This window comes from Odocoileus virginianus, chromosome 26 (assembly GCF_023699985.2).
Source record: "Odocoileus virginianus isolate 20LAN1187 ecotype Illinois chromosome 26, Ovbor_1.2, whole genome shotgun sequence".
Taxonomy (NCBI): domain Eukaryota; kingdom Metazoa; phylum Chordata; class Mammalia; order Artiodactyla; family Cervidae; genus Odocoileus; species Odocoileus virginianus.
Window position 1 is genome coordinate 3,462,116 of NC_069699.1, and position 27,532 is coordinate 3,489,647.

At 47.9% G+C, this 27,532-nt stretch overlaps 1 protein-coding gene across 2 annotated transcripts in view; it reads left to right on the forward strand.

The window, feature by feature from the left end:
• TGFBR2 (transforming growth factor beta receptor 2) overlaps positions 1–27,532 on the forward strand; it is an 89,173-nt gene that overhangs the window by 21,943 nt on the left and 39,698 nt on the right. The window contains exons 1-3 of one of the 2 annotated variants that reach the window (XM_070455299.1): positions 2,276–2,418; positions 13,394–13,562; positions 18,038–18,228. In XM_070455299.1, coding sequence (XP_070311400.1) covers positions 13,405–13,562; positions 18,038–18,228 — 349 coding nt within the window. In that variant the 5' untranslated portion in view covers positions 2,276–2,418; positions 13,394–13,404. Of the gene's footprint in view, positions 1–2,275; positions 2,419–13,393; positions 13,563–18,037; positions 18,229–27,532 lie in introns of those variants that run through there. The other variant, XM_070455298.1, reaches the window with a different exon arrangement.

Here is a 27,532-nt window from a genome sequence, read left to right on the forward strand (position 1 = left end):
GGAAGATCCCCTGGAGAAGGAAATGCAACCCACTCCAGTACTCTTGCCTGGAGAATCCCATAGACAGAGGAGCCTGCAGGCTCCAGTCCATGGGGTTGCAAGAATCGGACATGACTTAACGACTAAAACCACCACCACCAAGGTGGTGAGAGACTGTGAAATGGAGTAGATGTGCTCTCTCAGCTTCCTAGGAACCATGCTGCTTTCTACACACCTTGGCCTTCGCTCCAGCACGAGCTCAGTTTAATGAATGAGACTGGGTGCAGATTCAAAGACACTGAAGTCAGCTGCATATAAGAGCTTGCATAAAAACTCTTCTGAAGAACTGTAAAGTATTGTAGCTTGACTTCCTAGTCAAAGGTAATTGACAACATTTTGAAGTTGAAGTTGCATACTCCACCCTTAGCCCTTGTTGTGAATGTTACTTCACTATCACCCATCATTGGAAGCAGCCCACTGGATTCCAGTACTAAGTGATAAGATGCACTTCCAGGGCCTTGTGGTTCTCATTTTTCCTTATTAAAATGACTGTTGGATGGATAAAGAAGATGTGGTACATACAATGAAATACTATTCAGCCATAAAACAATGAAATAATGTCATTGTAGTACCATGGATGCATCTAGAGATCATCATTCTAAGTGAAGTCAGAAAGAGAAAGACAAATACCACATGCTGTCACTTACATATGAAATCTAAAATATGACTCTCATATCTGTGAGACCCAGACTGAGAGATCAGGCTTTGGTTGCCAAGGGGGAGGTGGGATTGGAGTTTAGACGGAGCAGATGCAAACTATTATACGTAACATGGAAGATCAACAAGACCCTACTGTGTAGCACAGGGCACTGTAGTCAGTATCCTGTGATAAAGCATTATGGAAAAGAATATTTAAAATTTTATATTTCTGTATAACTGAATCACTTTGCTTTACAGCAGAAGTTACCACAATGTTGTAAATCAACTATACTTAAATAAAATAAATTTAAAAAGTAAAATGTCTATTGGGATCTATCTTGACCCTCCTGCAGCCTGTTGACAAAGATCATCACGTAAATGCTGCTTTCTCTTCTCAACAACTGTGGGGCTGTCGGGACTTGCAGGGGTGGAAGGGGGGGCTTTTAACTTGTCACTTGTTGGAAGGTAGCATGGTGCCGCTCACAGCTACTTCCCTCCCCAGAGCCTTTCACACTGTTTACTGCAAGTAACTGTAAGGTCATGACAGCCACGAGTGTTGCCCAGGAAGGGCAGAGACCCGCCTCACGTTCTCGCCCAGCTGCGCCTTGAGAGAACAGGCCAAGTTGCCCAGTTTAAGGGCAGATTCTCATTTTGTTTCAAGTTTCCTACCCTTTGTTGTCCTTTCTTGAACTTAACAATGCTCGAAACTTGTTTCTTTTCTGTTTCACTTCCTCTGCTTGAAGGACATGAAGAGGGGGGTTTCAAAATGGGTGGTGCTATCTTAGAAACCAAAGTGAACCTGAGCATGCTTTTTCCTCCTCTGATGCCAGCAAGTCAAGGTTTGTTTGGCTGCTCTTAATCCAGTAAAGGTGCCCCACTTCCCCTTCCCTTGCCCATGGCCAAGTTCTTCTAGAATTGGGTCCCTGTTCACATACCAGTGAGACTCAGAGTGCTTTTTACTTTCATTTCCTTAAAATTGACTGTATTTTCTTTTCCTTAATTTGCATTTTGGGGAGAATCAACCTTAAACAGATGGCATAGTATTAGGAGCTTGATTTTGAATTATGGCCTTTAACTCAGCCAAGACTTATGGAGCTCCTAACATGTGGTCCACCTGGGCTGAGACTGTCTGTCCTGGAACAAGACAGGTGACATTCCTGCCCCCATGAAGTTGCCAGCCTCTGCCTACCAGCCTCAGTTAGTTACCTAAACATTTCCCTCATCTGTAAAGTGAGAACCGGCACATCAGTCTTTCATAACTCTATGTCACACATAATCAAGGTATTGAGCAAGCAAAAGAATTTTTGTGTAACCATACCTGTTGTTATTAGTTATGTTTCAAACTGAGCTGGGGAAGTGGATCTGGAGTCAACTGTTAATAGTAAAAGTCTGTGTTCTAAATTGGAATTTGCTCCTCATCCCTCATAGTTAGTGGAAGTGCCTCTCTGTGGGCTGAGCGGAAAGTGATCATCTGTCACCTGACAACATTTTCCTTCTTCCCAATCCCGTGATGCCCGGATGACACTCTAGTTTTGTTCTTAGAAGCCCGGGTCAGCTGCCCTGATCAGGTGTGTGTCTGTGCGCATCAAGGGGGGCTGTGGTCCTTTTGCAGTGTGCTGAGAAGTGGCCCACAGTGGATTTCTCCATCTGCAGAGAACACGCGACAACGCAGTAGTCCTGAAGCTTTTTCTCATGTAAACGGAGACATGACATCTCATGCCACTTAAGTAGGGCTGCCAGGTCAGTGCTGGGACGTGTTTGAACTATTCAGCTTTCAGGACTTTGGGGATGGAACTGTGAATATTTTCCAAAATGAGAAGGACTTAAGACATCGTTGTGTTCAGCACAGTATTTGACTGGTCAAGGGATGAACTGTGTAAACTGGTTGGGAGCCTAGAGCCAGGCCATGGTCATCTAGAGCCTTCTCCACTCCCTGTCTCGCGTGTTCTCTGGTGTGATTCGGGGAGCAGTAGCCCCTCCGTGAATTTTTACGTGATGAAATGGCCTAAAGGAAAAGAGGTTAAGGACTAGTGCTTTCCATATATCTGAATGGCATGGAGCCCCTCTTAGCTAGACACTTACAACTCTAGCCAGGTTGTTGTCTGTGTTCTTCGGTTTCTGTCCGCTGTGAACCTCAGCGTCCCGGTTCTGTTTGCTTGAGAAGGAGAGCCAAACGTTAACCTTATTTCAGCACATTAGAATTCCAGAATCTTAACGTCCCTCCTTGCCTCCCGTCTCTGAGTGTTGAAATTCACTAATTTTATCAGCACGTTGCCAGATAACACACTAGGTGTCTCAAAGCCAAAGCAGACCAGTTCTGGCTTGTTGAATGTTTTGCAAAGGTCAGCAGAGGATTGGAAAATTTAACCTTCAGCTTACTACCTATTTGCCAGTCTAAGCTGGTTATGAACAATATTTTAAAGCCACATGATTTGTTTCTAGAAGGATTGTTAGAAGACCCTAAGCACTCTTGGGAACCTTTTGGTAACAATGATTGTTTCCATTCTATCTCTGAAAGCTTTGGAGCATCACAGTAACAAAAGTTATTATATTTCATTTTGTCTATTCACTCAGATGTCCTGAAAGATTTCTTGGAAGTCATCAGACTGCTGCATCCAGTTGATAACTGGGAATAGATCTACCAGACTCTTAGTTATCTTTGTTGCTGGCATGCCTTTCCTGTAATTTTCTTAATGGAGAGAGAGCACTGCCTGCCCTGTTCCTTTTCTCACCAGAGTGCTTGTGTGGCACTTCTGTCTAGATGGTTTTTACATGTATGTCAAGCCTGTTTTCTCTTCATCTTGACCCTAAAAAGTACCATTTCATAGATCAAGAAATGGAGGTTCTAAGAAGTTAAGTGGCTGACCCCCAAACCTGAAGTCACACTCACATTTCTGTCTTGAAAAGTCTTGGACTTTACCAGCCTGCCCTTATTATAAGCAAAGTAATTGCAGAGAACCAAAGCTGTCTTCTCAGAAGCTTACTGCTCCCCCACCCTCTACCTGCTCCCCTCAACTCCAGCTGACCACATTCAGGGTCTTTGCCTTTGGCCCAAATGAGTGTACACTTTTGCTCTTAGACCTCTGTAGCAGGAATCTGTTTTATTGTTCATAGCAAGAAAGACGAGGGCTTACATATGACCCATGGCTTTGTCTTTCCTTGACTGTCTCTCATTGACCTTCCATAAGTTATTCACCTCTTCGACCCTTAGTTTCCCTATCTATAAAATGATGATGACAAAATTTCATGGTATTTGTGATGAGTCAATGAACTAATCATCACAGAACTTAGCACTGGGCTATGCATTTGGCTTGCATCCAGTAAATGGTGATAATAGAAATAATTATTGTTGTTATTAGTATTAGTCCGCATAGATCTGATTTCTGAAGTAGAAAATGTTCCTTCTCCTTGACCTGAAATGTGAGGATACAGAGTAGAAAAGCAAATGCATATTGGGAAATACCCATAGTAGAGAGTTCATCGCAAATTTTTACATTCCTGTGAAACCTCTAGTAATGGAAGAGGGCATCGAATGGACATGATAAATACTCACTAATGGAAAATATCATATGGCTGCAGGGCGGGGCAGGGAGGCCGGAGGCGCAGGGCAGCAGCTGGGAGGAGGCGCAGGTACAGATGCTCTGCACCACCTCGAGGGTGCGACCCTCCCCTCCAGACGCAGTCATCATGAGATGAGGTGGCCCACTGCTGCCCCATCTTTTTATTTTCTTAAATTCAGTTAGAAATCCATCTTTTCATGTGACATCTCCTCATTTTCAGACTTGGTTCACATTTGAAACAGAACTTGGACCGTATCTGGGGGCCATCCCCACCTCCCGCCCAGCCTGGTGATCTCGGCTGTGGCATCTCCCAGCCTGGGCCAGCCCCAGGGACCTTCATTGCCAGAAACCCAGCCTCTCGAACCAGACTCACCACCTAAAGGAGTATCTCTCATGAGTGTAGTAGTATTTTCAGCCCTTTTCCAGATCACAAATATGGGAATTTTCTGCTTTGACCGACATTTTCACATACTTCATAAAACTGTGATTGAAAAACCTTTCCAGCGTCGGGCACGCACCAGGACACTGAAGCACATTTTGAAAGAGAGGCAGGGAAAAATTGCCACAGAAATTTAGAAATGAAAAGCCAGATCTCACAGGAAATTGATACTCAGACCAAATTCCTTGCTTAGTTGAAGCAAACAGCTTAACCCAAATACTTATTTTTCTGATTGTCAGATAGTTGCTACCTTTTAAAAAAATCCTTTCCTACCAGGATTTTGTATTAGTTCTGGCATTTTGCTTTCAGTTGCCTCAGCATTTTGAGTTAAAGTATTGTTTAATTCATAAATAAATAACTTAATGGAAAAGCATATCTTTGCGTAGACCATTTCAAAGTTCTTTTGGTAAAAATCATTTTGTGCATGTTTTTTTATTTCCTGTCAGATCATAAACATCTTGCAGAAAGAGCCATGCTCTATTCTGTCCAACCTTTCCATAAAAGGTTAATGTGAAGGCTCTTCCAGGGCAGATAAATAATGCATGTTTGTTTATGTTGGCTAATTTTTTTGCTAAGTAATAAATGATTTTGGCTGAAATGGAATGTGATAACACTCCATAAATCCTGTGCTCATTATCTTGCTTCTATCAGACTATTTACCATGTTGTTTTGACTGTCACTAAGAGAGTTAATCATCTATTATTTTCAATAATCTCTGTGTTATTTTCCTTGTTACTGCAGTCCATTGTCAAGTCATATCACCTGAGGGAGAATTGTTGTCTCCGTTACTATTACTTTCTATAACGGACCAACTTTAATGCCCTTCCTAGCAGGATGGTTATGATTTTGATGGTCTGTGAAATAGTGCCACAGTCTGCTCTTCACTCAGTGATCAATCCCATGTGCATTGATGTAGCTTCATTTTTGTGTTTGTTTCCTCTTTTCCTCAGCCCCAATGCCTGCATGCTGTTGGGTTTTGGCTCATTTCAAAAATTCTGCAGTGATTTATGCGCTACAGATAAATGCGCTGTTAAAAACCAGCTTTCTCAGTCATGAACTAAAATTGGCAAGTTTGGACAGTGCTTTTTGTTGCAGACTGCTCACCTCTGCCCAGCCTTCTCACCTCTGCCCAGCCTTCTCAGAAGAGTGTTTTATCCATGAGATCTCTGTTAAAGTTGGGAGACCTAAAAGTGTTGCAGCTCTCTGAACAGGCAGAAGTGCCTAATTTTGAAATACTGCCTCTGGCAACAAGACAGATATTTCCATCTGCAAGAGTCATTTTAAATGTTTGCGTTTTGTCACCTGATATGTGACCTGATTCTGGGACATATATCAGGGGAAAAAAAAAAAGCGCGAATTCAGCAGCTTGTCTGAGAACTCAAACTGCCCTCCATTCCTCGGTGACCCGAGAAGTTCGGGGATAAGCAAGAGAACAGCGCCTGCCTACTTGGGCGGTGTTTGGAGGGAGTGGGGCCGGGGAGTGTGAACTAGGGAAGAAGCAGGTGGGATTCCTACTCAGCTGTTTTATGTGTGTTAGTCTACTCAGCTCTCGCTTGTATTAAACATATATTTTTAGTTTTATATGTATATAACTCCTTTAATAGTTCCTTGCAAATCAAAATTTAAAAATCCTAGTTCAAAGGCACAATCAAGTTTTCAATTTAAAGTACTCTATGGGATTAATCCCTTTGAAACATCCCATAATTCCTTAATTTGCTTGTCTGGGGAATACAAATTTATGTTTATATGGCTTAAAGCCATCCATAGACCCATAGTGAAGTGTTAGACTCGTGAGCCAAAAAGGCCAAAAAAATAAAAAATAAAAAGAAAAGAAATCCTCAAAGCTAAGTTCCCTCGGTTGAACAAGTCAAAGAGGGTGGGGAATTACACACATAAACACACACAGGTACCCCTGCCACCTTTCCAGGGCATTCATAGTTACCTTCATAACAGTGAGATTAGACTAGAGTTTTATTAAGAGGGCAGAGGGCCTGCAACTGTCCAGATTCAGTGGTTTATTCACCAGCTCTTGATTTTTAAGTTTTTAAACCAGGCTTGAGTGTCTTCAGTTCACTTTTAGAATGTTGTTGTTCAGCCACTCAGACGAGTCTGACTCCTTGCGGCCCCCGTGGACTGCAGTGCTCCAGGCCTCCCTGTCCTTCACTGTCGCCCAGAGTTTGCTCAGACTCAGGTGCATTGAGTCAGTGATGCTGTTTAGCCGTCTCATCCTCTGTCGCCCCCTTCTCCTTAAGCTTTCAATCTTTCCCAGCATCAGAGTGTTTTCCAATGAGCTGGCTCTTGACGTTAGGTGGCCAGAGTATTAAAGCTTCAGCTTCAGCAACAGTCCTTCTAATGAGGATAGAACAGTCCTATTCTATAGTCTCATAATAGATTAGGTAGAGAAAATCAGATTCTGTTGTTGCCTGTTCTGCTTCCGCTGGGACGTTTTCTTATGCCTGTTCACCCTCCTTGCCTTTTGTAGATCTAGCTTTGGTCAGGCCGTGCTGTGGGCTGTGTAGACCTCGGACATCCCCGTGGCTCTCCTTCCTCCATCTGTCAGAACAGCAATCGTTGTTGAATGATTCTGTCTCCAGAGATCCTGCCCCTGCATTGCCTGGATTCCCCACTCTGCTCAGCTGCTCGCAGTCTACGCTCTGCTCCCAGAGTGCCTTCCTGCCCTCTCACGCCTCTGAAAACCACCCACCCTTTAAGGACAAGCTCCTCCATGAATGTGGCTCTCCCTATATCAGCTTTTTGTCCTTTTCTGACCTCATGCTTGCTCGGAAAGCAAGTTGGTTGCCTTTGATAGCCTTGTCTTTCTATCTAGTACGTAAGCCACAGGAGGGTGTGGACCCACCTAATGTTTGTTTTAAGTCTCTCTCTGTGTGGAGAGGATTACAGAGACCTGATGAGTCCCCGGTTGTTGACCATTTGGTAGGCAGTTTCAATGTGGAAAAATATGTGTCTTTTCTTACTAGGCTTTTGACTGCTAGGAATGATCTCCTTGCCTTTTCAAATAGATTTTAGAGTATGGACTAGGTCATGCTTGGAGGGTCTTTAAGGAGTATTATCATTACAAAAAATACTTGCATGAAAAACATGGATGCCTTCAGGCCAGTGTCTGTGTCTTTCCCGTGCAGACTCTGGCCTCCCAGTTACCTTTGTGGTAGTTTTTTCCAGAACTGCTCCTGGTGCCCAGAGACCTTGGGGGACTGTCATTGGAGAAAAGCCCCTCCTCTCCTGCTTCAGTATACTTATCATTACTTAAGGATGAGGGTTAAAACACAATTTTAAAACTAATAAAGAAGGTATTGCCCTGTGTTAGAAGTTCCGAGTATGCAGCAGATGCTCAGGGAAGGAAAACCTTTCTCAACTATCTCTGGCTTAATTACAAGGTGTCTTTTTGGTGTATTTATTTATTTATTTATTTATAGCAGTTGGCCAAAGGCTTTGACTCACTGGGGAATGTCTCTCTTTCATTATGAATCAGGAAGGGTCCTGTGCAGTTGTTTGGTGCTTCGTTCTGGGCTAGAGAACACGTGTGACAGGCCAGTAGACTGGTCCCACTGGTCTCAGGGGCCCCGGGTGTCTGTTGCCTGCATCGCAGACCATGGTGGCTAGCTGCCAGACGGTTGCCTCCGTGTCTGACTCTGAAGTGCCAACTGCAATTGAAAACCTTCTTGCTGAGAACAAGTCTTTCCATTCCGGGACCATATGGTGATCAGAGCCTCTGGGCCCACAATCATTTATGGGGCCAGGCTCAAGAGAAGAGCAGATGGGAAGGACTGTCATAGGATACCATGGCTGGAAAAATGGTGAGGAATGAGTATTCAATTTTGCTAGATCCAGAATGAGTGGAGACAGGGGAATCATGGCCAGCCACAACCTGGGTTCTCCACAAGAGTGCCGAAGAGTGAATGGGCAGCTTCAGCGTCAGCTGAGGACAGGTCAGTGCCTACCTGAGAGGAGGGGCGGGCACCTGTGAGTGGGTAGGCAGGCTCCAGTGCTGCTTCTGTAATCAGACAGGAGTCTGGGGCTTGCTGTGAAGGTAGAGGATTGACAGCTACAATCAGCTGACCTTCCGAAAAGTAGATTACCCTCAGTAACGTGACTGGGCGTCCTCCAGTCAGTTGGGAGGCCTTACATAGAAGCAAGAACTGAGGTTTCCTGGAGAAGAAATTCTGCCTGAAAACTGCAACACTGATTCCTGCCTGAGTTTCCAGCTTGCCAGCCTGCTAGAAATTCCAGACTGGCCGTCCCCGCCATTGCATGAACCAGTATGCGTAGGACACACACCCGTGTGGGTTTAGCATGTTCCCAGGGAATTTGTGTGCTTATTAATATCGGAGGAGCTCTGCTGTGAGTCATAGTGGTTCTGTTCGCCAGTTGCCTTGGATTATTCTTTGAGATGCTGCACTTGGTTATATCAGTTTTATAATAGTCCTTGCTATGAAATTTATAGCACAAAGCAAGACATCCACAGGTGTTTGTAGAATAAATGAATTTCTAAGTGCCCTCAAAGCATGTCATAAAATGACAGTAGATAGATGCAGGAATTCAAAGCTACCAAAGTGCATTTCTGCCCAAATGTTTGGAATTATTTCTGGAACTTTGAGACTTTACCTAATAGTTCAGCTAATGCTAGACACCATTCCAAAAGGTATATATACAGTCACAGTTTGTATGCAAAATCCTTAATATTTTTATGGAATAATCTAATCCTTATTAGGCTGCTCATCTTTGACCTTCAAAGATAACAGTACTGTTCTAGAAATAGACACAGCTAGGCATTTACTTTGTTCATATTCTCAAGACCTGGCAGCAGGTCTCTAGGCAGCAAGTTTGGGGAAAACATGCTCTAAAATGAGGAAGGTAACATGATCAAGACTGAAGGTCTTGCCATTACTCATGGGTCTGCTTGAAAAGAAGTGACATGTGATAGTCCATGTGACCGTCACATGCTGAAGCAGGCCGCCTTCGCTGACTTCCTTTGCTGGGTGGCTTTCTCGGTGAGAGATCGTCTCATTCTGGAGGACGCTGCGTGCTGGCTCAGTGTGTCTGGCTCTTTGCGACCCCGTGGACTGTAGCCCGCCAGGCTCCTCTGTGCATGGGGCTCTGCAAGCTAGAGGACTGGAGTGGGCTGCCATTCTTTTCCTGTGGACTGGAATGCACAGAGGCAGTCGTGTGTGGAGTGAATGACCATCTCCCCCTGCCCCCGCTCCTTCCCCCCACCGCTCTTGCCTCCCATTCTAATTAGCCTTGAACTATCTGGCATGTTCTCAGACACCTGTGAGGACTCTGGAGGGGGGCTAGGTTTCTTCACCTGGGACCATGGCCCTTCAGGGAGTAGTGAAGTGATGAACCAAAGTTTGCATGCATTTCTCTCTACCCCCTCGCTCCAGAGTGAGAGCAGAAATCTTTTATCTGGATTAGGTGACCCCCAACAAAGGTGTGAAGAGAGCTGCGTCCCTGCACTTAGCTCTCTGTCCCACCAGCGCTCCTGTTCCCAAAGGACGATGCTGGCTTTAAGCAGAGGTTGGAAGTTAATTGCTGGCGGAATGGTCCAGGTCAGGAGCCTCCTGATCAGCTCATAGGGAGTGGCTGGTGGGGGTGCGGGCAAGGCAAAGACTATGCCCTGTGTCAAGGCTTTCAAACTGGAAAAGAAGAAAAGCCGCCAAGCTAGAAAGTCCATTCACCTTAGCAGTGGTAGCTTTTACTGTAACAAAGGGGAAAATGGGGCCTCCTTGCGGTACTCAGGAGGCTCTGTGGTAACTGAACACCTTGACAAACAGGTGAGGATCGTGAGCTGCCCCCCTCCACGGGCCTGTGCCTCCAAGCGGGGGTCAAGCTGTCCTTTTGCCTCTTCCCCAGAATTCACCGGCGGAATTCTGCTTGGTCTCCCCACTGGGCAGCCAGGCCGGGCATCTCCCCGAGGCCCGGCCCCCTAACCCTGCAGCCTGCTGGTCCTTCTGTCTTCTTCTCTTTTTCTCTCTCTCTTTTTTTGGATGACACTTTTTTGTCTCTTCGCTGTGGACTGTTTTGCAGGCCTCAGATCTGAAGCACTTCTGCTTGTCCGCACATCTGTGGCTGCTGCTGCGGCTTCCACCACCAGTCACGTGGGGTTGTCTCGCTCTCCCATCACTCCTGACTGTCACGTTTGTCGCATTTCTTAGCTTTTTGCTAGAAAAAGGTTTGCCAGCCCAGGGAAGGACTCCTTTGCGTCGGCAGTGTGTCTGAGTGCTGATCGCGTGGCTCTGGGTGCGTGTTTTCCTCCTCTGTCGCGTGCATTATACGCGCGTGTGCTGGGGACAGGGAGGGCATGTTTGTGCTGCTTTGCTTTGTGCGCGTTATGTCATTTCCAGCTAATTCCAGCGCAGTGCCTCAGCCTCGGTTGCATGTGAGAATTGTCTGAGCAGCTTCTAAAAGTCCTGGTGCCCAGGCCACCCTCCAGAATAATTAAATCAGCATGTCTGCGGGGTGGAGTGTTCCATGAATTTGTTAAGCACCCTAAATGATGGATTTATTTCAGCATTGGCCCCAAAGTTGATAACCACTAATAGAGGCTAAAATCCTAAAAGCTGGAAGGCTGAATTCCAAGTCCTAGAGGCTTGATTTTATATTTAAAAGTAGCAAAGCTTTCTAATCAGCAAATAGATGTTTGTCTGAAGCTACACTATTAAAAAACAAAAATCAAATAAACAGAACATGGCCTGGCTTTTTTTTTTTTTTCCTTGCCTATGTCTTTTAGGGAAGCCCAAAGGGTTAAATTAGCTGTTTCACAAATGGATCCAAATCTAACCAGTGTGTGTGTGTATATATATATATATATATATTTTTTTTTTTTTTTCCCCCTGTTGTCTTAGTCCCAAATGGAACGCAAGATTCAGAGAACATTGCAGCCTGTATTTTTAGCTAAGTTTAGTTAGAGCTCTTGGTCCGGGAGACATTGAGAATTTCAAAATAGTTTGTTACCTCAAAATACACTTCCTGAAATGGACTTGAGGCCTGAGAGGGATGAATGGGCCTTTTTTTTTGCTTCTATATTTATTGTACCACAAGAAAGCAAATCTTAAATTTATGTAAGTTTTTATTTTTAGAGACCCAGGAAACAGGTGCTTTGCCCAAGCGACAGAAGGCTGCGTGGCAAAATGTCGAGGGCAGACTAGACTCCATGGGCAGGGCGCGGCAGGGGAGGGCCCTGGAGCTGTGCGTCTGGCCTCGGGCCCGAGCGCCCTTCACACAGGGCGGACCAGGAGGACTTGCCCGGGCCTGGGAGAAGCACCATCCCACCTCCTGAGGGCCGGGCTGGGCTGGGGCCCCTGTGCCCGGGCGCCCTGTCTTTTCTCGCCTGGCACAGAGGGGCCTTTGAGTTCATGTTTGTTGAGGACAGCCCGGGCTCCATCTCCCAGCTCACGCCTTCAGTTACCAGCGCTGCCAGTGGAAGCGGGTCTCGCAGAGGAAGAAGAGAGTCAAGGGTATCATGCCTCGTCAGAGCCTCGTAGCGTGCCGTGTGTTGCAGGGACAGTTTGCCTTCAGCGGGGCACTGGTGAACGTGAAGGAGTCTCCTGTTTGTTAGCACTCTGCCCGGGGTGAGGGGGGAGCGCCCGGTCCCTCGCTCCCTGGTGCCAGAGCCAGATGTGCACCTCTGTGTTTGCTCCTTCATGGATTAGCTAGGCAGCATCCATCAGTACCTTTTTGGATAGCATCCGTGTGACAGGCCCTCTTCTTGGCCCTGGGGAAGCAGCGTGGGAAGAAGGCAGAGAAGGCCGTGTGGCACTTGCGTTTGGTGTGGATTGGAAGCCACTGGGTGATGGAGAATGTGCAGAAGATCAGACAAAGCCCTGCGTTGGTTCCCTTGTGGGCCACTTTGGGACCACGCGGTGACGTTTAACAGAGACCAGGACGGCGACAAGCAGGCAGGCGAAGGCCAGAGTAACGGACGGACCTGAGGCAGGTGGGAGCCTGGCTTCTCCTGGGAGAGGCCCTGGTGTCCCCGAGGGAATGCGTGAAGAGTGAGCGGGCAGCCGGTGGTGCCGGGAGGGCTGAGGCGGAGAGGGGGCAGGCGGCAGAGCCCTGGCACTCACCTGTGTGTTTGTCTAGGACACACACTTTATAGGGAGAAGTCAGAGCCAGGCTTTTGCCAAGAAGACCCTGATGCTCTGGCGAGTGTAGGTCAGGAAAGCAGCGGCAAGTCTGCCCTCTTCCCCAGGGGCTGCTCTGAGCCAGCTGACCCCCTTTCCAGACGTGGCAGCTGTGCTCCGCGTGACCCCGATCTGCCCGTTGGGAGACGGCTCTCGTCGGGCTCCCGCATCCTCTGTGCCTGCCTCTATTCTGAATTGCCCTGCCCTGGTCTGTTTTCATGTCCACCCACCAACTAAACTATAATTTCCTTTAAGAGTACATTCAACAGCACCCAGTACCACGTGGTAGGCCGGCTTGACGCCTGTCTCTGGATTGAGCGCGGAGGTTTTGGTGAGAGGAGTGCCTTACGATGGTCACTGACAAAGGCAAGAAGTCGCCAGGCCTTCCCGACCCCAGCCATCCCCACCGCTCGCTGGCTTTCACTCCAGCCTCCTCCTCTGGCGAGGAGGTGCTGGGCAGCCCTCTCCACGTTCCTCCTTAACGCCCGCAGGCTCATCCGAGATCGCATCGCTCAGGACTCCGTGGGCAGCTGGTTCTGTCGGCTCACCGCGTGGCGTCTCTCTTCTCTTCGCAGTTAACAGTGACATGGTGGTCACTGACGGCAACGGCGCTGTCAAGCTGGCGCAGCTGTGTAAGTTCTGCGACGTGAGGTCGTCCACCTGTGACAACCAGAAGTCCTGCTGGAGCAACTGCAGCATCACGGCCATCTGCGAGAAGCCGGAGGAGGTCTGCGTGGCCGTCTGGTGAGGGCGCCTCTTCATGCTCCTCCGTCCTCCTCTTCAAGCAGTGCGCACGCGCGGGGCCTAGGGTCGCGTGTCTCGTCCCGTCTCCCCCGCTTCAGACCCTCTCTCTCAGTCACATGGTGCAATTTCCTGAGACAACTCTGCACTTTCAGATACACACACTCCCCTTCCTTGAGTCGGGGGACTTGCCGCTTGCCAGCCACTGGACCAACACCCCTGGGGACTGCGCAGTGATGTCCAGAGCTCCGTGTGGAGGCAGACTCGGTCCTGTTTCACGGAGACGGCTGGTGGCTGCTGCAAGAGGGACGCACTTGCTCCGCATCTTTCTCTGGGAGCAGATTCTCTCCTCCCTCCCTTTCCCTTTCTTCCTCTTTCTTCTTCCCTCCCTCATCCTCTCATTTTTGCTACGTACACACACAAACACACACATAGTGGGAATCATTTGATTAGCACGTAGTTATTAACACATATTATGAATTGGGGGTATGAGCCAGAGATTAAAAAAAAGTGATAATTAAGGAAGTCCTCATTTTTTAAAAAAAAAAGTGTACATTTGTTGATGAAATGTAACATTTTGAAGACTTATACGGATGGTTTCAATGTATCAGCTACTTTTTTTAAAGTAAGCTCTGTGTCTCCTGGCTGTTTGCAAATGAGAATATCCGCCCAGTTATCTTTGCCTGCTCCTTTGGACAGGAGTCTCTGGAGACTTCCTCCAGACCATGTGCCCTCAGCCTGGACAATGGATCTGAGAGCCTGGCACATTTCGCTGCACACCAGGGCACGAATCCGGCTCTTAAGAGCTGAAGGAATGCTCGCAGCCAAGACCTGTCACGGGGGTTCGCCATTACCTACCAGCTGCACTGTGTCCCGCCCTGAGCCCTGCTTTTGCCAAACGGTTTGACAGAGGTGGTGTTCGAGGAGAGGGGCACGTGTGTGGGAGGGGACGGACAGACAGATTGTGCTCAGGGTCGGTTGCGGTGCTCTCTCAGTCGTGGTTTCCTGCCGGGGGGCAGGCACCCTTCTCTGGAAGCATCAGACCAAGGTCAAGAGGGGGAGAGTGGCCACCGGTCTGGTTCAGGGCAGGAGGCTTCAGACCCCAGGCCGGGTGACCCCAGGCTCCTCCTCCGTGTCTGTTCTCTGCTCACCTTTGCTTACATAGCCACTGGGGGTGAGAACTTAACTTCTGCACCAAGAGCAGACTTTTTCATTAAGGGGGATTTCCCTACCCCTAGTCCAAGTGCAGGGGGTAGAATGTGAACCACGCACCCCTGGCATTGATGCTTTGCCATCTCAGAAGGTAGGAGCATGTGGGGACCCGCTCTGTCCCCTCCATGTTTCAGATGTAGAGTAAACACAGTGAATATTGTTCCTCCCTGTATGCAGAAAGACACATGCAGAGGTGAGGAGAGGGGATGCTCGTGTGGGTGCTCCCCTGTGCCCCCACCCCCACAGCACCGAGGCACTCACCCCGCGCCCTCTGGGAGGGCCGCTCCCCTCCACTTACCAAGCTGGAGGCACTCTGCATCCAGGACCCAGCTGCCTGGGACCGGCCCGTGCCGGGGCCCAGCCGTCTGGGACTGGCTGGTGCCGGGCCCGAACGCTCGACCACATGGCCTCAGCTTGGGACGGCTCTGGTGGGCCCTCCCAGCCCCCAGCCGCCCAGAGGGCGGCTGAGACCTCATTGCAGACCCCTCGCCCGCTCTGTGCAGCTCTGCTCCCTGAAGGGACATCACCCCACAGCACCTGGACGGAGCTGTCACAGCCTCAGGGCCTGTGTGCCGGGACCCTCACTCGCAGGCTCGAGTCTGTGTTACAAACAGCCAGGCGGGGAGTAGAAGACTGCTGTCTGTGATCCGCTTTAGTCTTCTCATTCATTCACTTGTTGAATTAACGCCAGTTGTTCACTCTCACCATGGGAAATGCTTAAGTCCTTTTCAAGGATTGAAATATTTTGGAACCAATATTAATTTGATTACTGTGGTTCTTTTGTCATGGATATTGACAATCTCTTCAGTTGCAGGACAAAGAAGTCTGTGTTTATTTCCCTGTATTTTTCCTTTCGGTGCTTCAGTGAATCCAGAATGTTTTGCACAGTGGGCCCTGTCTGTCCAGGCGGCACTGTTACAGCACTGGGTGGAGGAGGCTCTTAAGGGCCTTGCGGAGCCTCAAGTCCTTTTTTTTTTTTTGACACATATATGTGTGAAGTGAAGGAAATGAAGTCTGTCAGTCATGTCCGACTTTTTGTGACCCCATGGACTGTAGCCTGCCAGCTTCCTCCGTCCGTGGGGTTTCGCAGGCAAGAACACTGGAGTGGGTTGCCATTTCCTCCACCAGGGGATCTTCCCGACCCAGGGACTGAGCCCGGGCCTCCCGCACTGCAGGCAGTTTCTTTACCATCTGAGCTAACAGGGAAGCCCACACATGTTTCTGTATATGCATATACGTATCTCCACTCTTCTTTAGAGTCTTTCTCCACACAGGTGTTGCCGAGTGTTGAGTGCTGTGCTACCCAGCAGGCCCTTATTAGCGTCAGCCGTGTAGTCATGTGTGCATGTCAGCCCCAGGCCACCCCCCCCCCCCCCCCGCCCGGTAACACACATGTGTCTTCTACATCCGTGACTGTGCTTCTGTTTTGCCTCAGGTACTGAGGTTGAGCCCTGTCCCTGCGGTCCTAGAACCGGCTCAGGGCTCTGGAGAGGCTTTTCTTCATGGCTCCCAGTTTCGTCCTTGTCCCACCCCAGGGCCTCTGGAAGCTTCTCAGAGGAGCGACACCATGCCCTTCCCTGGGAGCCTGGCGGACTCGGCGCGCCTTCATTGTGTTACCAAATCAAACACAGACCCCCCAGCACAGACGAGCGCACACCTGTCTTCCCCTCGAGAGCCCCTCAGTTCTCTGCACACAGCCCGCACCCTGTGGGGGTAAGGAGGGCCTCTTGTTTCACGGCCACTGTTTTTGTCAAGACCTCCCAATAACTTGGGAGTTAAGGAGAGGATTTTTTTTAGTGTTTTTCAAAATTATTTTTTAATTTTTAAAGGTTACACTCCATTTACGATGATTAGAAAATACTCCTATATTCCCACCCTTGAGTGTATCTTACACCCAGTAGTTTGTGCCTCCCAACCCCCCACACCTCCCCACTGATTTGTTCTCTGTGAATCTGCTTGAGTTTTGTTCCATTCACTGTTCTGTTGTGTTTCTTAGATTCCACATCTAAGCGATATCATACAGTATTTGTCTTCCCGTGTCTTATTTCATTTAGCGTACTTCCCCCAAAGCCATCCGTGATGCTGCAGATGGCACACATTTCGTGGGGGAGTCTCCCGGCTCTCTGCTGAGCTGGGCTCCGAGTGTGCGGTGTGCAGGGACACTCGGTTTATGGTTGGCACGGAAGGACGCCTTGCAGTTCCTTCCCACATATCTCTGTATTTTCCCTCATGTCCCTTTCTGTCATGCAAGAAACCTGCAGTTCTTCATCCAGAAGTTTCTTCTGTCTCCAACCCCGCCAGCTGCTGGCTGGGATGGCGCCCTCACTCATGGAGCCCCGGGCCCAGCAAACAAAAAGAGCAGAACCGCAGCCTCTTTGCCAGACGCACTCCCTGAGAATAATTTAACTAGATTCTATCCAACAAACTAGGGATGTGTTGGGAGCCTCACAGGGTGGTCAGGAGGGAAGGTTTAGAGTCACCCCGAGGACCTAGCCATCTCCTTTTCCCCACGCCCCCCCTCTAATGATTGAATGAGTGAATTAAGGCTTCAAGTGTACATTTTCCAAGAAGTTAATTCCCGATGTTATGATCCTAAGTGGACTCTGAGATAAGCAAAGGGAAAAGTGGGCTGGGTGGGAAAGAGCAGGAGATGCCGGGCGAGCTGTGAGAGGTGGGCCGGGAGAGATGGGCCATGAGAGACGGGGCCGGGAGGGACGGGGCCAGGAGGGACGGGGCCGGGAGAGACGGGGCCGGGAGGGATGGGGCTGGGAGAGACGGGCCATGAGAGACGGGGCCGGGAGGGACGGGGCCGGGAGAGACGGGCCGGGAGGGACGGGCCATGAGAGATGGGGCCAGGAGTGATGGGCCCGGGAGTGACGGGGCCGGGAGGGATGGGGCCGGGAGAGACGGGCCATGAGAGACGGGGCCGGGAGGGACGGGGCCGGGAGTGACGGGCCAGGAGAGACGGGCCATGAGAGATGGGGCCGGGAGTGACGGGGCCGGGAGAGATGGGCCATGAGAGATGGGGCCGGGAGTGACGGGGCCGGGAGAGATGGGCCATGAGAGACGGGGCCGGGAGAGACGGGGCCGGGAGGGACGGGGCCAGGAGAGACGGGGCCGGGAGAGACGGGGCCGGGAGGGACAGGGCCGGGAGAGACGGGGCCGGGAGTAATGGGAGGCAGCGCCATTTAGAGACGACGTCCTGAGGTTGATGCGGCCCAGACCGCCTCCTTCGGGTCACACTCACCCGCCTTCTCTGCACCCAGGAGGAAGAATGATGAGAACATCACGCTGGAGACGGTCTGTCACGACCCCAAGATTGCCTACCATGGATTTGTCCTGGATGATGCTGCTTCTTCAAAGTGTATTATGAAGGAAAGAAAGGGGTCTGGAGAGACTTTCTTCATGTGCTCCTGCAGCTCCGAAGAGTGCAACGACCACATTATCTTCTCCGAAGGTGAGTGTTCTCTTCCAAACAGCCTGCAGGCGCAGGTACGGCCTTCCATGGCTGGTGCTGGGAGCGGGCTCACAGGCCCCCTTACTTGCTGGAAAGAGGGGCTTAAGGGGTGACAGGGTCGGCTCCGGTCTGTATCCAGTCTGGCTCCTGGGAGCCACATTATGATTCTTCACTGAGAAATAGTTTGTGTTACCCAGAGCCGTGGTTCTCCAGGCACAAGACCTAGAAAGGCAGTAGCGGCATCACCTGAGAACTTGATAGAAATGCAGGTTCCGGGCCCCACCCTGACTGTGGAACTGGAAACTCTGGGTGCACGTCCAGCAGTCTGCATTTAAACAGGCCTCCGGGTGATTCTGGCGCCACTCAAGTTTGAGAACGACTGGTCCAGCGGTGGGCGGAAGCTGTGTGATTCAGGAAGAGCCGTCCGTTGAGTCAGCTCAGGTGGTTGTGTGCACATGCTCACTCCTCGGATTTGTCTAAAGGGTACTTAGCCTTTGTTGCGCTTGAGGAGAGCTGCGGCGCAGAGGCCGTGAGGAGCTAAGGCTCACCTTCAGGACAGGGAGCGCGTTAAGATGCCAGTGCGCACTGGGGAAGCTCAGCATCTGTCTCAGTGTGAGAGGAGGGCACCCATGTTTCCTTCAGTGTAGAAAAATGTTCAGTGATTTTTAAGGACAAAGGTAGTATATGTCAAATATAGTATATTATCAAATATACAAACAATCTAGCAGTATATAACAACTTTGGAAGTATCTTTACCTGCTCCCTTACTCCCAACCCAGCAGATAAGCTGTATTCACGGCCTGTTGGATGCACCCCTGTCTCTGCCGTTCATCCATATTAGCCTTCCTTGCCTCCCCTCTTCCCCCACTCTCTACCTCCCTCTTTCCCACTTACCCTCCCTCCCTCCATCTGCCCATCCATCCGTCTATCCACTCACCCATCTGTCCATCCATCTGGCCATTCACTTGTCCACCTGTCTATTCATCCACCCATCCATCTATTCATCTGTCCGTCTTTCTGTCCACCCATCTGTTACTGTGTCCATGCATTCACCCACCCATCCATCTGTCTATCCATCTATCTGTCCATCCATTCATTGCACCCACTCATCCATCTTTCAGTGCAAATAGTTAACCATACCATAAATATTACCTGGCAATATTTTTTTTTCACTCAGCCACTTTTATTACTTTTTTAAACAAGATAATATATATAGATCTATTGTAACCTGTTCATTGTTGTCTAGAATTCATATAAGCATATCTTCTACAAGTGACTTAACTATTCCCTTGTTGATAGATTGTTTTAGATATCTCCAGTTTTCCATTTAGTGCTACAGTAAAGACATCTTCCACATTTGTGCTAATATTTCTGCAAGACAGACTTCTAGAAATGAAATTTCTAGATCAGAGATATGCACATTTTAAATTTGGATAACCGCTATTAAATTGTTCTTATGCCTCCAAAGATACATAAGCATATGAATTTCCATCTACTTTCTCCAAAACTGGAGATTATGTCTTTTAATTTTTCCAGGCAGTAGTGAAAATAATATTCTTTTGGTATTAGGATTGTAAATCAGAATAAGGAAAAGTTTTTTAGCCCTCAATAGGTCCACTTCAATAAAAAATCCTTTTGGAACACAGGTGCTGGGTTGACATCCTATCCCTTCTACCGTGTGCGTGCCAGTTACGGGAAACAATGAGTCTCATGCTCTGCGCTGCCCGTGGGCACTGCAGACCCGCCCCTTTCTCTGTGTCCTCTAGCCAGTTTCCCTCCCTTCCTGTCCAGCTTCCCATCTGGGTGGAATTCTCAGAGTACAAAGGCAGGTATGTATACTTTGTTACCATAACACTTTTCAAAATCATACCTCTGTCCTACTTTTTCATCCTACAAGCACGCCATTTCTTTTTTTCCTTATGTAATCTAAGTTAGGAGAGATGCTGTAACTAGATTTAATCACTAAAACGTGGCAACCCTGGTATCCTGGGTTACCATGTTAACCTTCCCCAAGTACTTCACCTTTCAAAAGAAGGCCCAGGCTTAGCCAAAAGAATCAATCCCTAATAGTGGAATATCCATTCATGTTTACTATCATCTGTGAAACTTTTCTCTCCTTTTGCATACTGGCTTATCCACAGTGGGCTAATTTATTTCATTCGAAGGTGACAAAAGTTGACAAATGGCTTGAAAATTGGATATATTTTATATGTATGTGTGTACTCCCGTAAGCTCTTAAGGTGTTTATGACTTCAGTTTTCAGTGTATTTCAACTCATGTGATAATCATGGACACATGTTCATGTTTTCCCTCTTATTCATTATCAGACTGTTTGTTTCCTTGTGAGGTGAGATAATCAGCATAAAGGCAGTTTCTCATTGTACAATTCAAGAAATCCAGCACAGCTGATGAGTCAGATATCTGAGTGATTTCAGAGTCTTCTAAAATGCTCCAAGGAGTATGTTTAAAAATAAGTCTTTCCTCTATGGTGGGATATTTTCCTCACCTACAACATCAGGTATTAGAAAGAACACTTTGGGATCGATTTCTCTTATTGCCACTATCTATTCTTTACACTAAAGGATGAAAACTTTAAAAAAAATGAAGTATAATTGACCTATAATGTGTGATTAATAATTACTGCTATATAGCAAAGTGACTGAGTTATACACCCCACCCCCCACACACACGTTCTTTTTTTTCTATATTCTTTTGTGACAGATCACAGGAGATTGAATATAGTTCTCTGTGCTCCACAGTAGGACCCTGTTGTTTATCCATTCTGTATGTAAAAGCTCACATCTGCTAATCCCAACCTCTCCGCTGATCCTCTCCCAACCCCTTCCCCCTGACAACCACCAGGCTGTTTCCTGTGTTCATGTTTCTGTCATAGATAGGTTCATTTGTGCCATATCTTAGATTCCACATCTATGTGATATCACAATGTTTGTCTTTCTCTTTCTGACTTAGTGTGACCATCCCTAGGTCCATCTAGGTTGTTGCAAACAGCATTATTCATTCTCTCCTATGGATGAGCAATACTCGATTGTATATGTGTACCACCTCTTTATCCACTCGTTTGTTGATGGACGTTTTGGTAACATTGCCAAACGAATCAGTCAACCCAAGAAGGATACAGTTGATCTTAAACCTGGTCATTTGGAAATGAGCTAAGTAAGCTTGACTCAGTCCTGTCGTGTGACAGAATTCCCCAATGAAATGGGGGCGTTTTTCCATAGTGATAGTGAAGTCATTTTGTGTGTGTGTGTGGTGTATGTGTGTGTGGACTCCACAGACTGTGCCAGCACGGAGCTCCACGTAGAGAAGGTGAGGTGCCTTTTCAGGAACATTTCTTTGGTTTCCATGATAATCTTCACGTTACTTTTTCTGTGGAATTGTAACCATACTATTGCCTAAAGCAGGAAGACATGTAGGAATGCCTTCAGGATGCATTTCACAAGATGCTGTTCTGAACTGGATCTAAAAGGGAGCTGCTGGGTAGCCTGAGGAATCCTGGACAAGGAGCAGAGAGGCATTAAAGGAGGTCGCCTGCATCCTTTTGCTCCTCAATTTTCTATTATGTTCATCTGCGGGGGTGAGAAGGTAACTCCTGGCAGGTTGAAGGAGGCGCGCCTCTGCCCTACTTCCAGCCCCCATGGCTGGATCCCTGGCCATCCCATTCTCCTCCTGACTTGGAGTTGAACTTCTGGAAATGGCAAGGCCCCTTGGCCATGCGGGAAGGGGCATTAGCAGTAACCTCAATCCTGGACTCTGAAAAGTTTGGTTTCGAGGCCAGAGGCCCAGCCCCTGCCTTACCTGGCGTGCAGCATGCCCAAAGCCCCGGTGAAGATTCCTGGAACAGTAGTAGCAGTGGTCTCTTTCCTGGCTAAGAGCCTGCTCTGGTCAATCTGCCTGTGCTAACTGCTTTCAGGTGCATTGCCTTGTTTCCTATAGTCATAACTTTTTTTTACATCATACTCTAGCATTTTTTTCAAATTTACGTAGGTATAATTGACAAATAAAGTTGTAGATTAATTTAAAGTGTACATCATGGTGACTTGATATACATATACTTTGTGAAAGAATTTCCCCTCCCCGCTCCCCCATCTAGGCAATTCACATATCCATCACCTCACATATTTGTCTTCTTTGTGTGTGAGATCATTTAAGTTCTCCTCTCTTAGTAAATTTCACTTGTACAATAATTATCAACTGTCATCACCATGTTTTACACCAGATCCTCAGTACTCATTCATCTTAAAACTGACAGTTTGTACCCTTTTAACAACATCTTCCTATTCCTTCATCCTCCAGCCCATGGCAACCACCATTTTTAAAAAATTTTTTGCTGACTTCCTCACATTTATTTTGCTTATGTTAAATGTGTGTATTCTTGGATTCAGTTGGACCTAAATTTATTTCTAATGTGGTTAAAAAGCACTGACTATAACTCTGCAACCTGCAACCATTTTTTTCTGTTTTTATGAGTTTGCTTTGTTTTTTTTAAGATTCCACATGTAAATTATACCACGGGGTATTTGTCTTTCTCTGTCTGGCTTATTTCATTTAGCATAATGCCCTCAAAGTCTATCTGTACTGTTACAAATGGCAGGATTTCCCTCTTTCGTGGCTGAATACTACTCCATTGTGTCTACACACCACATCTTTATCCATGCATCCCTTAATGGACACTTCGGTTGCTTCCATGTCATGCTGATTATTAATGAGGCTGCAATGAATATGGGAGTACAGGTATCTCATTGAGATCCTGTTTTTATTTCTTTGGATAAATACCCAGGAGTGGAATTGCCAGATCAAATGAAAATTCTGTTTTTCTTTTTTTGAGGAACCTGCGTACTGTTCTCCACAGTGACTGCACCAATTTACATTCCCATCAACAGTGTAGGGTGTTCCCTTTTCCTCACCTTCTTGCCAGCACTTGTCATCTCGGTCCTTTTCAGAGTCATAACTTTTTTATGCTGAAATGAAGCCCATGCAGTTAGCTCATCCAAACTTTTCATTTTACCCACAAAGAAATGGGTTTCTAGAGAGTGATGTAAATTTCCCAAGATTTCACAGATGGGTCTCCACCAGTTGTCTGCAGGAGAGTTGGATAATTTGGTCTGTTTTTGAGGGAATACCATCAACCTCCCATGTTCGGGGGTGGGAGGCTTGCTTGTTAACAATGGTCTCACTCTGTGCAAGGCTATGGACACACACCTGATCGCTGAACTGCACCCAGACTTCCCATTCAGCCAGTCTGAGGCAGGCAGCTCAACCAGAGGCTATATCGTTCACGGGCTTGTGAGAGGAATGATCTTCACAAATGATGGCCAGTGGGATGCTCATCTTTTGAGACGATCGTGGTCTCCCCAGTGAGATTTTCTGGGTTCAGATCCCAGCTAAGCTATTTATAAGTGGTTTGTCCTTGGATGGCAATGGCACCCCACTCCAGTACTCTTGCCTGGAAAATCCCATGGACGGAGGGGCCTGGTAGGTTGCAGTCCATGGGGTCTCGAAGAATCGGACACGACTGAGTGACTTCACTTTCGCTTTTCACTTTTATGCATTGGAGAAGGCAATGGCAGCCCACTCCAGTGTTCTTGCCTGGAGAATCCCAGGGATGGGGTCACACTGAGTCGGAGACGACTGAGTGACTTAGCAGTAGCAGTAGCAGCAGTCCTTGGATGAACCAGTTTCAGTTTTCCCCTCTGAAAAATGGGGATAGAAAACAGTGCTCACTCTGAATAGGATTTCTGTGAGGATAAATGTGTTTGTTTATGTGTGGAACGTAGAATAAGGCCTGGCAGAGAGCAAGTACGCAATACGTTCTGACTGTAAAGAGTCACTGTTGTTTCCTTTGATCCATTTGAATCTTGTCTTTGGATTTAGCCAGAGGAGTAAGGCACTTTGTACCAACATCGTGTTGTGTTCTCCTTCCAGAAAATTCCTTCAGCAGACACATGTATAGGTATTGCCCATCATCAGCAACAGCGCTGGGAATCAGAGGAAATCTGTCAGGAACGCTGTTGAGGAAACTATTCTCTGCATTGTCACCTTACTGAGGAAACCAGGAGAAATTTCTCTCAGCTCTCTGCCTTGGAAGGATAATATTCCCTTCATGAGGGTATATTTGCTTCTGATCTTCAGGACAGCTTGAAGCATAGAGAGCTTCAGGCAGAGCAGGGATCAGCAAACTTCTTTGCTAAAGGACCAGTTTCTGATTATTTGGGGCTTCACAGGCCAAAGAGTCTCTGTTGCAGGCACAGACAGTATGTAAACAAGTCGGACACGGCTGTGTTCCAATAAAACTTTATTTACAAAACACGGCTTCGGGCCAGCCCCTGATGTGGATATTATGTTTTACTGTATTTCTCCCTACAGTGCTAGCTACCAGAAAAGCTTGAGTCATGCTTCTGGCAAGTATGTTCGTGAGGATTTTGTATACTGACATCACCCGTTTGCCAGTTTTCCTACATTTACATTCCATTTGTCTTGATTCCAGCTCCCATTCTTAATTTTTCTTGGCCTTTCCTGTGACTCCATCTGTCTCTAGGTTGCATGAGATTTTATATTTTTACAGGATGGAACTATCAGTAAATACGTCAGTTATATCTAATTAACTTAGAAACCGGGGCTCTAGAAACCACTCTGACTCAGAGTTCACCCGATGTGGTAAATAGCGATGCAGCCTCCAGGCAGCGATGTTGAGTGCCACTAGCTGCCCGCGAGCTGCCTGCAGGCCCCGAGGTACCCCAGAGGCCGAGCGCAAGGGGCCGGGGCTCCTGGTCGCCACAGAGTCTCCTTCTCTCCTCTCTCATTGTTGTCGAGTTTCTTTTAAATGAAAACAGACTCTCTGGTTTGCAAGCCTAAAGCTGGCAGGAAGACAGATGACTTTTTTTTTTTTTACAGTATCAGACACGCGGTTTCCTGTCTCTGTTTAACTTGCTAGCAGATCATCTCAGCCAGCTGGGTCCCGTGGACCTGTGTGACCTTAATCCTGTCGCTTCCCGCCACCCAGCAGACCCACTCTGGGCGCTCTGTGGACGCGCCTCGGTTTGTGAGGCAGGGAGGGCTTGCACGTGCTGCCTCCTTCCTCTCCAGACTCTGCATTCCTTCTGCTCCCGCGTGCAGGGGCTGGTTCCGTGGGGAAGCGCCGAGTTTCTGCGGGTAAAGCAGTGGCAGAATGCTGGTGCCAGGCAGCCCTGGGTGTGCTGCTGCCAGTGAGCTGTGCCTTCACCACTCAAAACAGCCGGCTCGCCAGCTGGGCCTTTCGGTTTCATGGAAAACAAAGCAGATTTACTTTCTGGTCTCAATGCAAAAGGAAAAAAGTAAGTGTGGACATGTGGTAGAGAAAAGTTGTTAGATGAGAAAATTATGGATTGAAGTTCCATGTCTCGTTCCAGGGAAAAGAAATCAGTTATTTGAGGTGATGACTCAGTGCTGAAGGAGCCTTGGGTCATGAATGACTTAGAAGCACCCCCCAAATCCCCGAGTACAGCCCATGTCTGTTCAAGGAGATGATAAAGATCCTACATGCTGGAGGGCGTGGTGACTCAGTCCAGTGAGGCTTAGCGTGTATTTGAAGTGTCTTCAGGCAAAGCAACTGGCTTCTGTAGGTTTTTTTCCCTTTTCCGTAAGCAGCAAAGTAAACAAAGTTGCTTTGAGGCCATGTGTGGTTGCCGGCTCTGAATATTTCTACCCTGGAACCTCATTCTGACGTGAATCACAGCCGAGTGGAATCCACTAAGGACACAGTCTGTCTCAAATCCCAGCCCCTGGATGTGAGAGACCAGTGAGACGCTTGGGCCAGTGGGCTGGCCTTGTTACAAGTCTCTCCTCTCACAGCCGCTGCTGCGTGTTCTGTAAACAACACACGGATAGGTGATGGCAAGAAGGGTCCAGGAGACTGTTTGCTCCTGTCCAAGTATCCCAGTGTCCCACCAGTGGAAAAACACTGGAGTCAGCTAGCCACTGCGAAACCGACCCTCATTTCCGCCTGTTCTGAACCCCAGAGGCTGTATTTACCTCCAGTTGGACATGTGGCTGACTGGTTTTTTGGAAAACCTTTTCTGATCCTCAAATAACTCTTGCTCGTTGCTAATTATGTAAAATTTCAATGTTCCCAGCAATAATTAAGCCTTACAAAAGCTAATATTAACTTTTAAAGAAACAATACATATTTGCTTCTCTACTTTAAAAAATAGATATACACGTCTGTTGCTGGCTGCAGTGTCAGGAACAACGGATCCTACACTTGGTGATTAAAATTCTTTTCATGACTTCTTTTTCTGGGGTCCTATCCTAGTCTTCTGTCAGGCTGAGGTCGTTCTTGGCCTTGGCTACACATTGGAAACACCTGAGAAGCTTTAAAAAACGACTCATTAACTGGGTCTTAGCCCTGGAGTTTCGGACTTAATTGGTCTGGGGCATGGTGTCAGGATTAAAAAAAAAAAAAAAAACAGCTCACCAAGATATTCTAATACTCAGCCAGTGTTGGAAACCACTGAATTCAAGACAGTTTGTTCTGCCAAAGGGATTTATATTTTTCATCCTGTTCCCCAAATAACCTGAAGGAGGATGGTAACAATTAGAGCGGCAGCCACCACAGGAAGTAGCCAGATTCAGCCCTTGAGGATAGAGGAGCAGAAAAACAAGCAGGACACACACCTGGGTGAGCCCTCCCTGGGGATAGTAGGATTCCTTTAGAGGTTATCACGGCGCTCACCACACCCCACAAGCAAGCTCTTCAGAACAAGGCCAGGGGCCTCCTGGGTGCGCATCTCAGAACCGGGGAAATGACACATTCCGGGCAGGTTCATCTGCAGCCCGGAGATGAGAGGGCAGGGGTGAGGGCCGAAAACCAGCCAGAGCGAGCTTCGGGCAGAACTGAAGGGAAGGCAGGGGGCGGAGGTGTTTTGGTAACAAGACAGGTGTTGGTAACGTGCACAATTGCTGTGCCTTTCTAAAGCCTTCTGGCCTCCCTGTTGGAGAGGATAGTGAGGTCACTCCAGCCCGGCTTCTCTACCTTCAGGTTTCCCGAAAACATGACGGGCCCTGAGACAGCGTAGACAATAGGACCCAGACTGTTCTTTTCCAGTCAGGGAACAGAATGAGGGGGCTGGGGCAGCGGCAGGGACGGGGCTCTACACCAAGCCCAGCATGAATGAGCGCTCGGAGGACTCGCCCCGGACACGGGGGTGAGGAGATCCTACTCCAGAGAGCGCGGGTCAGCCCGTGGAGGAATACGGTCCTGAGACGGGTCCGTGCCGCGGGAAGAGCCTGGCTCCTCGTAGGCGCTGTC